The 15,163-nt window shown below is 42.6% G+C and overlaps 1 protein-coding gene across 1 annotated transcript in view; it reads left to right on the top strand.

The window, feature by feature from the left end:
• Nucleotides 1-15,163, top strand: part of NCAPH2 (non-SMC condensin II complex subunit H2) — a 47,910-nt gene that overhangs the window by 12,815 nt on the left and 19,932 nt on the right. The window contains exons 4-13 of the mRNA XM_040343178.1: nt 169-224; nt 1,347-1,425; nt 1,861-1,932; nt 2,088-2,167; nt 3,440-3,591; nt 4,607-4,699; nt 5,993-6,093; nt 8,137-8,208; nt 11,329-11,398; nt 11,491-11,598. Coding sequence (XP_040199112.1) covers nt 169-224; nt 1,347-1,425; nt 1,861-1,932; nt 2,088-2,167; nt 3,440-3,591; nt 4,607-4,699; nt 5,993-6,093; nt 8,137-8,208; nt 11,329-11,398; nt 11,491-11,598 — 883 coding nt within the window. The remainder of the gene's footprint in view (nt 1-168; nt 225-1,346; nt 1,426-1,860; nt 1,933-2,087; nt 2,168-3,439; nt 3,592-4,606; nt 4,700-5,992; nt 6,094-8,136; nt 8,209-11,328; nt 11,399-11,490; nt 11,599-15,163) is intronic.

The following is a 15,163-nucleotide window of genomic DNA, read 5'->3' as shown; positions in this document are numbered from 1 at the left end:
GCTACAAGTGAAGATTCTCAATTCCTGGCAAAACCCCCACTTTGCCTCTTATTTTGAATAAATGGGTATAGTAAGTGCTGATGGATCCTTTTTGATGGCCTTTTTTTTTTTTTGTACATTTATACTCCAAGTTTGTGTGAAATCATTAGATCTATTTTCTATACACAGGTGGAATACCTTTATACTTTGGTATATCAAGCTTTGGATTTCATAACAAATAAAAAGTATGTATCTTTTTTTTTTTTTTTTGGTCTAGTAGATTTGTGTTTTTTGTAGATCTTGGTTCATTCCAAATCGAATTACATTGCTTTCAAATGACTTTTGTCAAGTTGTCTAATATACTGATGATAATTTTCATATGAAAATACTAGTGTATGGCCAGCTTTAGTCCACCCTAATCTTGTACTGGTTTGAGTCCTGTGGGGCTTCTTGTAGCTCTTGAACCACAGTGCTGAGATGTGACATTCCTAGTTCTGGATGCTGCAGTCACTAGCCTTCAAGTGTTTTCAGCCTTCTTGTGAAAGTTTCATGATATTAACTGAGAACTAGGAGCCTGGAGCGCTGGCCGGGGATTTTGAGAAGATGTGTGTGTGTGTGTGTGTGTGTGTGTGTGTTTGTTTTTTATTTTTTTTCCCCCTAAACACATTTTCTGAAAGCAGGCACCCTAGAGAATAAAATAGTGGCAGTTTCAATTTTTTTATGTTGCTTGGTCTTACGGAAAAAGTCTAGGAAAGGCAACATTTCAGTAAAAACACACTAAAGCAAACAAACGCAATAAACTAACCAAATTTTTGGTAAAATTCTATAAGACAAGGTTTCACCGAGTAAATATTCAACGTGTCAAATCTTAAATTTGCGTGCGCCCGTGAAATGGCAACAAATTTCAGTGCCCTGTATTTTCTAGAGGGGATGCTTCAAAAGCAGTTTGTTATGGGGGCAGTCTTGTACTAGAATTATTGCCCTCATTCTGCATGGCGATATGTAATGTGTATCGCAATCAACGTATAGGTTCCCCCGACACAGGCCGGGTTCAGTCTGAGCCTCCAATCCCTAGGTCTCACTGGGGCTTGTGCCATCCTGCACTGTGCCTCCTATTGCACTAGCAGGTGATTGCCACGCTGACTCAAGTCGATTTGATGCAGCACAACAAAGGAATCCTTTCTAGCTGGCATTAGTTTAAAACGGGGCCACCTATTTCCATGGCCAACAGTGACCATGAATTGTCAAGCCATGCATTATACACCAATTGGGACCACAGCTCTTTTCAATAAACAAAACGTGTTTTTTTTTTTTTTGGGTTGCCATCTTTGTTTTCTCTTGGATGATCATGATAAATCTCTATGTAGGCGGGACCAACAGCCGGCTTCTGTAGGAGCAGATGGAGTAGACAAAGACGCACATTTTGTGGACAACGGTGAAGAGGAGGTGAGAAAGTGTGTGTTTTATTTGTGGAGGGTGGATTTTTCATGGCACAGGATTGCTTGAAGTTTTGCTAGCATGCTGAGCAATGCCTTGTGAGAAAGGTTTAGTCATGTCTTTTTATATGAGAAAAGAAAATCCTTAATTTTTTATGCTAATGTAACCATTGTACAATTCAGGAGAAGGCGTTGAAATTGCCATTTTGGATGACAGGGTAAATGTAAGCTACATTTTTGTGGCCCCTTGTTAATAAAAGAACATTTGACAAATAAACTGATATCATAATTTTTATTTTTTACTGGACTTTTTCAGTGTCTACATTTTTGGTAACTAAATATGTGCATTGTTTAATTTTTACTACAGACTTATGTAGTATTATTATTATTATTATTATTATTATTATTATTATCCTCTAAATTAACATCTTGGACTTTGTTCTAGTTTCTGGCCTTGGATGATTTGGGGGATCCCAAGAAAACAAATGTGAACATGAAGAAGGATCAAAATTCAAACGTATGCTATTCAGATTCCATTTTATACACTGCATCCTACACACATCCATTTCTCTCTAGATCCTAAGCCTCATAAATTCATGTTTGGCAAATCTAGATTTGTGTATATACACACACCATTTCAATCCTGTCCCCCTTCTTTTTTTTTTGTAATAGCCTGTGAATATCGTTCCTCTAACACCTATGGCTCTAGTTCCTCCTGAAGAGGTGGAAAAGAAAACTAACCCTCTGTGCAGGTGAGCATTACAGTTTGCATTGCCTTGAAAGCGTGGGCCCACTGCTTATGTAGGATAAACTTTTGTAAAATGGTATATACTTCTGCAAATATTCACCCGGACATCTTTTGTCTAGATGTAATTCACTGTGTGCATTAATTTTTCAGGGGAATAAAGCAAAATTACAAAGACTGATAGATATTTATTAGAAATATATGCAGTTTTTTCTTTTTATGGACTTTGCAAGTCTCTTCAAACATATCTGCCATACTGTACACCAGGGTTCGACAAAATCTCAACTAGAATTGGCGACCTGACGCCCGGTGAAGGAAGATTAGGCCTGCAGAAGGCCGCAAAGCCGCTGCCTCAATTACCTGTGTCTCCGTGCCTCATCCTGTTTCCGTGCATCCCCGCAAGCCGCTCCAGCCGGTAATTGAGGCCGCGGCTTTGCAGCCTTCTGCATGCCTAAGCTTCCTTCTGTGGTCTGGCGCCATCTTGTGGTGGCCGTTGGCATGACCAGTAAACCAGCAATTCTAATGGAGCTTCCCCAGTGTTTTCACTGCCATCTCCTTCCATCGAATTAGAACCCCCAAATATACCCTAGAGAATAAAATGGCAGTCGTTGCGATACTTTGTCACACTGTATTTGCGCAGCAGTCTTACAATATTGGCAAAGATAATGTTACGCAGAGTAAATTGATACCCAACATGTCACGCTTCAAAATGGCGTCAAACTTTTACCCTTTAAAATCTCCATAGGCAACGTTTCAAAACGTGCAACCTGTAGAATTTTTTTAGTTAGAGGAGGTCTAGGGCTAGAATTATTGCCCTCGCTCTACCAATCGCAGCGATACCTCGCATGTGTAGTTTGAACACCGTTTACCTATACGGGCACTACTCACGTATGCGTTCGCTTCTGTGCGCAAGCTCTGGTGGACGGGGCGCATTTTCTGGCTCCTAACTTTTTTAGCTGGCTCCTAGATTCCAAGCAAATTTGTCAAACCCGGCTATATACCTGGGCATTTTTTTTTTTCTTGGCTGTACATCCTCCTGTGTCACGGCTTGCTTATTGGGCAGCGATTCAACAGTGTTTATGCTGATTCATTAAGCAGTCTAAAGATGGAAAGGTGACACTAAAAGTTGTAAAACCGAACCAGGGATTTAAGTAGCTAATCTTTCTGGCTGGGCAGCATGGCAGTGGTTTGTGAATTATATGCTTGATCTGGGGGGATTAATGGCCAACATTATGTTGCTTTTGCTTAGCTGTTTCACCTATTTGCCTTTCTATTCCAGCCGAAAGGGAGAAACTTTGGCCAGCAGGAAAGATTTCCGTATGAACACCTGTACCACTCACGCATGTGGAGCTTTTATGTTGGAGCTGGCAATGTCACCAATGCAGTTTAAGCAGAATACACAAACGATGGAGGATGGCAACAGTTGTCCAGGTTTGATTTTTAAATTGAATTTGTCAATATATAGTTTTAAAAATGCAGTTTCACGCAGCAATTTACAACAAGTGAAAAACTATGGAAACCTACAAAAAAGTATATTGTATTATTAGTATACTTTTATTTCTTTATTGAAACTTTTTTTTTTTTTTTTCTAATTGCATTATACAGCTTAACATTCGTAACTAACCCCCACCCATCAAGCTATATAACAAAAACATAAAAATAAAATGTAAATAAAAAAAACAAAAAACCTTTTGAGACCTAGTGCAGTATGTGTTTCCTGAGTAAGGTATATGGCCTTGCATACATGTAATCTGGTGTAATATGTTTCCTGAGTGGGTGTCATGATCAAGCATGCATCCCATTCTAATGCCCCACCATCCATCTTTGTCACAGCCATCCCTTGCATTCTCGCTTGTATTTATCTTAGTTTTCATTGGGTCACTTCGCCTCTTCTCTGCTATTTTCACCCTCTTTATTTATATATTAATACCTCTTACCTCCCACCAAGGTTTCCAGCGTTTATCGTATTTCTTTAAACCACCTTGTCTCGCGTATAACGCTTTTTTTTTTTAAGGATTGCCTCTTTCATGCAATGTTCCCATTCCCTACTGGACAGCGGTAGGGCCGATTGCCATCTCTGGGCAATGAGCTTCCTTGCTTGAAATAAGCATCTCAGGGTTGCAATTTGGGCGTTTCCTGGATTTCCCACTCCCTCTACCAGACCCAGGACGCAGTACTTTACTTCTCGGTCTATAGAGGTTCCAAACACCCGTTCTTTAATTCCTACTACCTCACTCCAATAGTGGAACAGCTTTGGGCATATATTGGAGATACAATATAGTTTAACAATCTACAAATATGCCTTTTTGAGTGGCCCTAATTTAAACCCTTCAATGGAATGTTACATGTTTGAAGTGAAAATATCAGCACAACGCTTGCATAGCTCACAATATCACAAGAATTTTCTTGATCCCTAATGCTATGCAATCTTTGTTCATTATATTAGGTTTGATGAATGCAGAACAGGAAGAAAAGAATAATAACATGGAGGAAGGTTGTGGTGATCCAGTTGCAGTGTTAAACTTCTCTGATGCCGATGGTAAGAGCAGATTTCTTTTGCAGTAGTATGCTAACTAATATGATCACTTTCAAAATGATTTGGCAGTTTGACAAATGCTACATTGATAAAAAAAATTATTCCTATTTACCCCCTTTGTAACCATGATACAACTTTGTAAGTCCAAATGTAAAATGCTCCTTGCATTTAGAAGATTATTTAACCATGCAGGACTGTCTGTGTCCCTAGTTATCACCCTCCCTATCAAAGCTTTGTTTAAATGTTAAATTGGGGTGCGGCAAAAGAAACGTGATTGAACCAATATGGATGGCTCTCCAGAGAGCACGGCACAGTGTAAACGAGCCCCAACATAGTTGTTAACCAAAATATACTCCACCACTATATTTGGTCTTGGCATTTAAAGTGGGCCTTCATTATCCTAAACAAGTTAATCTACCTGCACGCCAAGCTAGAATCATTTATTCTGCTTCTGTAGCCTCCTGGGGATACCACATAACTTAATCCTGGAGGTTGCAGGAACAGGAAATCACAATGGGGGTGCACCTTCTGTGCATCATCAGAGGCCAAATGCAAGAACCCAGAAGAGGCAGCTGGCTTCTGATCATTTGGGAGGACCAAGATGGCAGCGTGAGACCTGGACTGTGGTGGCGAATCTCGGCAGAACACCGGATTCGTTGGGTAGACGAATAGGGGGTTTAATAAAAAAAAAAAAACTGGGGTAGTGAAAGTCCTCTTTAAATTCAAAGTATAGCCAAAGCTAACTTGGCTAGGCATCTCCTGTAGGTCACAGCAGTGCACTTGGTTCTACAGCCTGCTGTCGGCTGACATCAGAGCTGGTCTAGGCTCTGAAAAGATCCTAAGTGTATGGTTGGGATCCACTCAGATGCCTGGACCAGCAGCTGGCGCAGCCTATTACCGATCTGCCGAGAGCCTGAGCCAGCACCTCCTGCCCCCTCTGCAGCCCAGCGCACTGGGGGATAAAGCGGAGAGCCGGAGACTGTAAGTCACAGCTCTCTGCTCAGAGTAGAGGGGAGAACTGATCAATCAATGGTCTTTGATCAATCATTTCTCCCTATAAAGCCCGCAGGGGACACAGGGAAGCTTGGTTACAAAAGCATTTAAGCCCCATTTTCTGCTGTTAGTATGGCTTTGTGTACTTAGATGCTAGTAAAAAGTAGTTTCTCTTTGTCTGTATTAGCATCTTTTACAAATTGGCTGCTCTAATGTATAGGAAATTGGTATATTTTTGAGATGCCTTACTGTTTTTTAAAGAAATATAGGTATAAACGAGTAAAATGCGTTTGTTTCTCTTAGCCCCACCAAATAATGGGGATGATGTCTTTGTTCCACTAAACGATCACCATGAAGAAGACGATGAAAACATGGAACCTGCAGAATACATTGAACAACAACGGGTATCTTTAAAAGTTTCTTTTTTAAGTTTTTTGTTTTTATAGTAACTGTTCATTCTTGTTTTGTAGTCCTGTAGGAAACCAATAGTAAGAATATTTAATTGTTTTCTCTGATTTGATTAACCACTGAGGATTTGGCTGTTTTCATTTTAAAAGGGAATTTGTGGGAAAACCTTGTGACCTTTTCTGTTTGTTTTTCCATATTGGCACTTTTATTTAAAACGAAATAGACTGCCTCCTTGCAGTCTTTCTTTATGCAATAAACATTGCTTCCCACTTGACTATGATGGGCACTGCTGATAGAAAGCTACTAGGAGTGCAACTCTGCTACCAGGAAGTGTATAAACCGCAGAAGGCTTTGTGTGGTGTTGAAGTGAAAGTTTAGCTTAAGCCAGGCATTTCAAATACGAAACAGTGGGACAGTTTGGAAGGAACAAATCTTCATGGGTCCCCATTATGTCTATTGAGGGCCGCACCTTGAGTGGAGTTCCACTCAAGTAGAAGCTCAGCTTATCTGACCTGTTCCCAACACCCCCTGGGGTGCCACATTTCGCACCGTTCAGGGAGGAGGGGGTACCTGTTTTTGACAGCTACACAGCCAGGAGTACATAACTCCTGGGGAAGGGGATATTTTATTGTACTGGCAGTCTGAAATATACTTTCTCTTTCGTCCATGGATGGACACAGCTTCCTAATAGGTGGAACATAACCCTACAGTCAAGAGTATAAGAAAGCTGTGTCCGTCCATGGACTTCAGTGAAAAGGATTTTACGATGAGTACAAAAATCCTATTTTCTCGTGGCAGGTCAGTCCCCATCTATGCCGATCCCTGTGGCTTTCCAGTATCTTTGTCTTTGCGGCAAAATCGCCTTATGATTTAATTATTTTATACTCGATACTAAACTTCATCAGCACTGTAAACTCTTTGATTACCGATGCTCTGGGGTTGTGTACATACTCCCCAGTCATGTTTTAAAGTACAGTAAAACCTTGGTTTGAGAGAGTTTTGCAAGACAAGAATTTTTTTTAAGAAATTTTAAATTGATATAAGAGTAGCGTCAAGTCACAACAGAGTATATCATAGAAGAAAGGCGCCTCTAAGTAGCAATATTACATTTAATGAAGGTACAATATTTAGAAAATCGTGTGGTTGATGATTAAAACAGGCACATCCAAGTATGGAGACATCCGGGGTAAAGATGTTCACATAGACCACACTCCTCGCCGCCATTGATGTCGTCCCTTCCATGCTGCGCTCCATGAGCACCTCAAGCCACGCTTTCAGATCGCTCTACTGCAGAGTAGTCTTCCCAGTCACGATTGCAGACTGACAGCCGGAGGTGAGGAGGACGGTCTATGTGGACAGCTTTACCCCGGATGCCTGCATACTTTGATGTGCCTCATTTAATCATCAACCACGTAAGTTTGCTAAATGTTGTACCTTCATTAAATATAACCATGAAATTTAGTTGACTGTTTTAGAAGTATCTTTTTATATTGCAAGAGTTGTTTTGTTAAGCCCAAGTCTTTATCTGAGATGAACAAACGCTCAGACTGGTTGTTGGAGAGCGTCAGGGAAAATTATGACTGGCAAGTGCAGATGGAGATAAGTTTAATGTGTTATTTATATTTACCTCTGTGCTGTCCTTTCCGTGGCTCTCCGAATGCCTAAAGTACTGCAGTACAGCTGGCTCATTGTTTCTGTGCCTGTGTGTTCTGTGCTTTGCATTCCATTCATAAAACAACCTGGCAGCGCCATAGGGTTTCATGGCAGTAACTATTTCCATTCATAAAATGCAGGGACAGGATTTAGAGATTGCAAGAACTTGTAACATTGATGGACACCTATACGCTACAAGAAAAACTTTCAGAGAGAAATCTCATGGATGGAAGCAGATCAAGCAGTGAGGTAGTTCAGAAAACTGCTTCTTAGGAGCTGGCCCAGCATAATTATATAATCTTTTTTTGCTCCATGACTTTCTGTATGAAATTTTAATTAATTGATAAAACCTCCTCCCTATTTTTCTATAAATTTTTACATTGTAGATTCAAACAGAAGAGAGAGGCTATGCTCTTCGGCAAAGAGAAGTCAAGGAAATACCCATCACAAATATGAAGGTAGAGTACCTATCTTAAAGCGGTATTAAACCAAAAATGTAATACATTGCAGCTTACCATTCCTTAAATATTGTGGCTGCATTTTTTTTTTATTTTATAAGACTTTCCCCCTTTTTATTGTTACCTGATGATGTGGCCAGTAACGCACTTCCTGTCCCAGGGTGCCTACACTCTCTGGATATAGGCACACAGACACCTTTGGACAACAGCATTGTTAAGTGGTTTCCTCCTAGCCTATGGCAAGATGACGCCAGCAGCAACCTCTCGTCTTTCCAGGTGCACGTCATATGACGTCCTTCCGGTCACGCTGCTCGTGATGCGCCCCCAGGAGCATGCAGTGTGGTGATGAAGCGTATCCCTCAGACACAGCCCGTCCCCAATCGGGGTAATGAGCCAATACATTTGACTCTTTAAAGGAGCTGTAAAAATGTTCACCTTAATGCAATCTATGCATTAAGGTGAAAAAACATCTGGTGTTGCCGCCCCCGAGCCCCCGTTTTACTTACCTGACTCGTCGAAAGTCCCGCGCGGTCCCGAGATCCTCTGCGCCGCTCAGCCTGGCCCGCTGATTGGCTAGAGCTGATGGATTGAGAGCAGCACAGCCATTGGCTGGCGCTGCTGTGAATCACATCCAGTGACGCGCCGAGTGATACAGTGAGTGGATATGGCCGCTCGCTGTATCACGGGAGTGGGCCCGCAATTACTGACCACCATGCGAGCTCTCGCATGACTGTGGTGAGTAATTGCGGGGAGGACCAGAGACAGCCGCCGAGGAACCCCAGAAGACGTGGATCGGGGCCACTCTGTGCAAAACGAACTGCACAGTGGAGGTAAGTATGACATGTTTGTAAAGGGAAAAAATAATAGTTTTACTTTAAAATAACAAACGCTTTAACACATGACTGGCTGTGTCAACCACAACTGGCCAGAAATGTAAACAAACCACTGTAACTCGCTGTTACCCGGTTTTCCTCCACTAATCGATCCAGTGTAAAGAGGAGATTGCGGGAACAGTGATTTAATGGCTAACTTTTTACAGTGCTGTGGCCTGATTGCCCCAGCAATAAAAGAGTACCTGTCTGTAGCCCATCGGAGTATCTTTTTGTAAATATAAACTATTTGGGGTATTTTTTACCAAAGATATGTAGCAGTATAATTTGTAGCCCAAATTTATGAACAATTACTTATTTTCAATTTTTATTTTTTTTTTCCCCAAACAATTTTGCTTATAGTTACATAGTTAGTCAGGTTGAAAAAAGACACAAGTCCATCCAGTTCAACCACAAAAAATAAACAAACAAAATAAAAAACACAGTACAATCCCATACACCCAACTCCATACCCACAGTTGATCCAGAGGAAGGCAAACAACCCCAGCAGAGCATGATCCAATTTGCTACAGCAGGGGAAAAAATTCCTTCCTGATCCCCCGAGAGGCAATCGGATTTACCCTGGATCAACTTTACCTACAAAACTTAGTACTCAGTTATTTTATGTACATTTAGGAAAGTATCCAGGCCTTTCTAAAGCAATCTACAGGTATACCCCACTTTTAAGTACACAATGGGACCAGAGCATGTATGTAAAATGAAAATATACTTAAAGTGAAACAATACCTTTTTTCACTTTTAGGGTGTAGTGGGGGTGTCAGGAGCTGTAGTTGAGGTCTGAGGGGCTGTAGTGGGGGTGTCAGGTGCTCACTGGAACAGGGCGGGCTATGCTCTCTGAGCTTCAGCTCCTTCTACAGCGGCTGCAAAATGTCTGTACAGTACTTGTAAGGCACTTTACATACACTTGCGGATATGTCCTTACTCGCGAGTGTATGTAAAGTGAGTGTACTTAAAGCGGGGTATGCCTGTACTGAGCTGGCCAGAACCACCTCTGGAGGGAGTCTGTTCCACATTTTCACAGCTCTTACTGTGAAAAAACCTTTCCGTATTTGGAGGTGAAATCTCTTTTCCTCTAGACGTAAAGAGTGCCCCCTTGTCCTCAGTGTTGACCGTAAAGTGAATAACTCAACACCAAGTCCACTGTATGGACCTCTTATATATTTGTACATGTTGATCATATCCCCCCTAATTCTCCTCTTCTCAAGAGTGAATAAATTCAGTTCCTCTAATCTTTCCTCATAGCTGAGCTCCTCCATGCCTCTTATATCGCAAAAAAATAAATAAACGGTGAATAAATACCATCAAAAGAAAGCTCTATTTGTGTGAAAATAATAACTATTTTGTTTGGATACAGTGTAACAACCAAGTAAAAGTGACTAATCGGAGGAGAGAGTATTGCTCAGCTGCCCATAGATGATTTTTTTTTTTTTTTTGCGTTTTAACCAGCAGGTTGAACAAAAAAAAAAAACCTGACCAGATTCCCCCATCCACACATTTTGAGGTGGAATCCTCCAGGCTGTATATTCTGACAGTGGGAGGCTTCCTGCTATCAGAATACACTGATAAGCAATGATTTGAGCAGCGAAAATCCAACGGGGTGGTTGTACAGAAGTTGATTTGTAGACTGACTTTCTGTAAAACCATAGTGCTCATACATGGATTTAAATTCGGTAAGTCTCTGCGAACCGGCCAAATTTTAAACCATCTATGGGCAGCTTAGTTTTAAAGCAGAAGTTTTTTTTTTTTCTTCTTAATATATTCTATGCATTAATATATAAAAAGCCTTCTGTGTGCAGCAGCCCCCCTAATACTTACTTACTTACCTGAGGTCCCTCTAGCTCCAGCGATGTTGAGGGAAAGTCTCGGCTGCCCTAAACTCCCCTCATTGGCTGGACGGCAGCGCTGCGGCATTGGCGCCTACTGCTGTCAGTCAGCCAATGAGAAGAGAAAGGGGACGGGCCACAACTGTCTGAATGGACACAGGGAGCTGTTACTCGGCTCGGGTGCCCTCATAGCCACCTGCTTACTTTGGGGGCACCTAACAGGAGGTTAGGGGCCAGGAGAGCTGAAGAGGGACACGAGAAGAGCAACATCTGGGCTACTCTATGCAAATCCACTGCAACAGAGGGGGGGAATTATTATTATTATTTTTTTTTCCTCAACAAAAATTGATTGCGTTTTAGGTATGAATCGTATGTCTATGAAATATATCTGTCTTCCTACTGCCTAGGATAACCATTTGGACGTATGGCGCAGTCTGGACCCCTTTAAGTCCAGTGAAGATAAACCTTTTAAAAAAGGTAAGGTGTTCCAATTTCTTATCGGGTGTTTTTTTTTTATTTATAATGTTATTGCCATAACTTAACTTTTTTTTCTGTTTTTCTAATGTAAGGAAAACACTACACACTTCCTCGAGGGGTCATCGATGTGTCGTCAAATAAAAGGAAGAGGAAACTTCCAAGTAAACTGCAGGATTTCCTAACGTGGTTTTCCTCTACTAGTGAGTATTTTTTTGTGAGTGTATGCTTAACCACCTCAAACTCCTGGGGCTCGCTCTGTGATTGCTATGTCCTTCGGACACAGCTGATCGCAGTAAAGGACCAATCACAGCTGCCCTTTGCCAAGTGATCAGCTGTGGCCAATCACAACAGGCACAAACTTGCCTGTTGTCAGCATTATTTTTGTCATCCACTGTCACATTTCCAAAGATAATCTGTTAATCGGTGCCCCCTATCAGTTCCCATCAGTGCAGCCTTATCAGCGCACATCAACGAAGAAGAAAAATTACTTATTTGCTAATTCTTCTAACAAACTTATATATATATATATATGTGTATATATATATATATATATATATATATATATATATATATAATATTTTCAGTCAGTTTTTTTTTCATTAAGCGAAAAATAAACCCAGTGGTGATTAAATGCCACCAAAAGAAAGCTCTATCTGTCAAAGAAAAATATTTTAATTGTAGGTACAGTGCTGCATGACCGGGCAATTGTCATTCAAAGTGCGACAGCACTGAAAGCTGAAAATTGGCCAGGGCAAGAGGTGGGTAAAAGTGCCCAATATTGAAGTAGTTAAAGTAGCAGCAGTTTGCTTGGGCAGTGCCCATCTCAAGCGGAATTCAGATACCAGATTTATGTATACTGATCACTCACCAAGATGATTTTAAGTTGTCTCCACCCATGTTCCTAGGAAACGCTGCAGCCTTTTAAATCCCTCCTCTTCCACCATGCCTTCAGTTATTGTCCTCCACCATCGTGAAAGCGCAGCTGGAACCAGTTTGGAGGGCTGTGCTCTCTCCGGGTGGAAAGAGGATAGGCTTACCTACCAGCGTGGGAGGGTGGTCCGGAGCCTCCGGCCCTTCTAGCTCAGGGGAAGCAGTGGCCTGCAGGAGAGTCCTAGTTTGTGTGCCTGAAGGTAGCGAGTCTTGGGCTGGCACGCTAGCGCTCTACCTTGCGGATGCGCTCCCGAGTCCTGCATTCGTCGTCCATAGCCGCAGAGTGTCGGACTCGGCTCCAGCGCTCGCGTCCTTAGATTTGATTGACAGCAGTGGGAGCCAATGGCTGCACTGCTATCAATCTATCCAATGAAGAGCCGAAAAACCCTGGGCAAAGATCCAGCGCGTTCTCGACGCAGGACTTTCCAGGGCTCGGATAAGTAAAACCGGGGGCGGTAACTGTCAGATATTTTTTCACCTTAATGCATAGGATGCATGAAAAAACATGAGGGTTTACATCCCCTTTAACTGTCAAAGCAAGGGGGAACGCCGCGTTGGCAACGCAGTTACTTACCTGGGCAGAACACAAAGTAGCCCCTCTGACAGAAATTCATCTGAAGGGATCCCAAAATCTTCTCGCGGATCTCCTAATCGGAGGGAAAAATAGTAGAGGCAGAGTGGAGCCTAAACAAGGAAGTCTTCTTAATTAAGGAGGTCTGGGGGTCATCTTCAGGTTGACTTGTTTGCAAGCCAACAAAACGCGAAAGTGACAATATTCTTTATTCGTACATCGTGGGACACAGAGCTGGATAGTAATAACTATATGGGTTATAGGCCACTTTCAGGTGATGAACACTGGCACACCCTAAGACAGGAAGTCCCCTCCCATGCAGGGAGTACCTCAGTTTTTTTCGCCAGTGTCTAAGGTGTTGGTCACGGTTAAAGAAGTGCTTTTGAAGAGCTCCGCTGGAGGATCCTCTAGGATCATGCATGCTATACAACCGGATCCATCCAAAGTGCCATAGTGGGTGGTACCCGGGCCTTAGAAAAGAAGAGCAAGGTTTTTGCTTGTAATGCTTCTCTTGGGAGAGCTGGACCCGGGAATCCAGCACTTTGGTTATGTACCAGATACCAAAGTTTTTCTGGCCGAGTGCGATACAGGTCCAGAGGAGTGGAAACATAATTTAAGGTCTTTGACATGGCCCGCCGTGATGGGCTGAAGCTTGGGTTTGACTGTTTTTTTCTCGGCAGAATCCTGCGGCAGGGATAAGGTACTTTTACGTTCACTTATGGAGTTTTTCTTTAAGTAAATGTGTCATGCCTATTCTCACCACTAGAGGGTGTGTAAGCAGCATACTTGTTCCTTCTATCCAGTGTGTCACTGATTACAGCAGGCTTTGCTCTGGGCACAGTCAACCATTTGGGTGATGTGGATTTTCAGCAACTAGCAGGCTGATTTGAGTGTGGTCCCCCCTCGTCAGTAAGGTGGCTGTGGCGCTTGTTTCCTCCCATTTGGGTGTTCTGGTGACGTTCTTCTCCCTCTCCTCTCGCCGAGCTGCGCTTGCGTGCGGGAAACGGCAGATTTGAATGTCTGAGGGCGTTCTGGCGAGGGGAGGAGGGGCGTGGCTTAGCGCAGCACCGTGTGCGTGACCCGGCATTCACGTTCTCACAGGGCGGTGCGTCCCCCATATAAACGGTGCCTTGTGGAGGTAAAAGCTGACGGAGGGACACGGCAGTGGTGGGGGGAACTCCCTAGTGACACATTTATTTTGTATCAGGCTGAACAGTGGATAACAGCATTTCTTGCGGGACTATACTTCAGCAGTTTATGCATTTTTTTATAGTACCTCTGCTTTGTGCTATGTCTTCCAGGAATTCAGGGACTAAGACTCCTAAAACAGGGCCAAATTCCTCTTGAGGTTCATGGTCATGCCTCTGCTGTGCCAGCCTCTCCAGAAGTACCAGATATGGCTGACCAGGGCTGTCAGGTTCTGCAGCCACCTCCAACCTTCAGACCCCTGTCTATATTACTGAGGAAGTACTTTCTTCAGCCCTCGTAGGTTTAGAGGAGCGTTTAGTGTCTCCTAATCATATTTTCTTCCCAGGGTGGAACAAAGCGGGCTAGGTCCCCCTCCCCCACTCCAGGTCATCAGCCTACGGACCAGCAGTGGCCAGTAGATAACGAATCGCCCTCATGGGATAAGGAAGAGGGACAGTTTGATGATTCTACCGTAGAGGAGTCCTTTTCAGCTTCTCAGTTGCTAGTGCAATGCCTTGCACAAATGGTAAGTTTAGCATTTAAATTGCTTTTAACAGAGCCAGCTGGAAGGCCTGTTTCTTCCTTGGGTTATTTTAAAGCCCCGCAGGCCCTGCATGAGTTTCCTGTCCATCCTTTGTTGGAACAGCTTGTATATGAAGATTGGGGTCATCCAGATAAAAAATGTCTTCCCCCAAAAGAATTCTCTGTACTTTTTCCAATGGAGGAAAAATTCACCAAGAAGTGGAGTGTGTTGACAGTTGACGTTGCTATCTCTTGTGTGAATAAAAGTCTAACTCGTCCAGTAGACAATGTTCAGATGTTTAGGGATCCAACAGATAAAAGACTGAAATCTTTATTGAAAACCTCCTTTTTTTTTTTTTTCTATGGCAGGAGCTGTAGCTCAACCTTCGGTAGCAGCAATTGGCATTTGTCAATCCCTAAAAGATCAGGTGAAACGGGTGGTTCCTGCTCAGGCCTGAGACTTAGCTGGGCTACCAAAGGCTTTATGCTTTGCTGTTGACGCTATTAAGGATTCTATTCATCAGACCTCCCATCTGACGCTCCTGTTGGTGCAT

Source organism: Rana temporaria, chromosome 3, assembly GCF_905171775.1.
Source record: "Rana temporaria chromosome 3, aRanTem1.1, whole genome shotgun sequence".
Classification (NCBI taxonomy): domain Eukaryota; kingdom Metazoa; phylum Chordata; class Amphibia; order Anura; family Ranidae; genus Rana; species Rana temporaria.
Note: the sequence above shows the minus strand (reverse complement) of the source record. Positions and strands in the feature narration are given on the sequence as shown.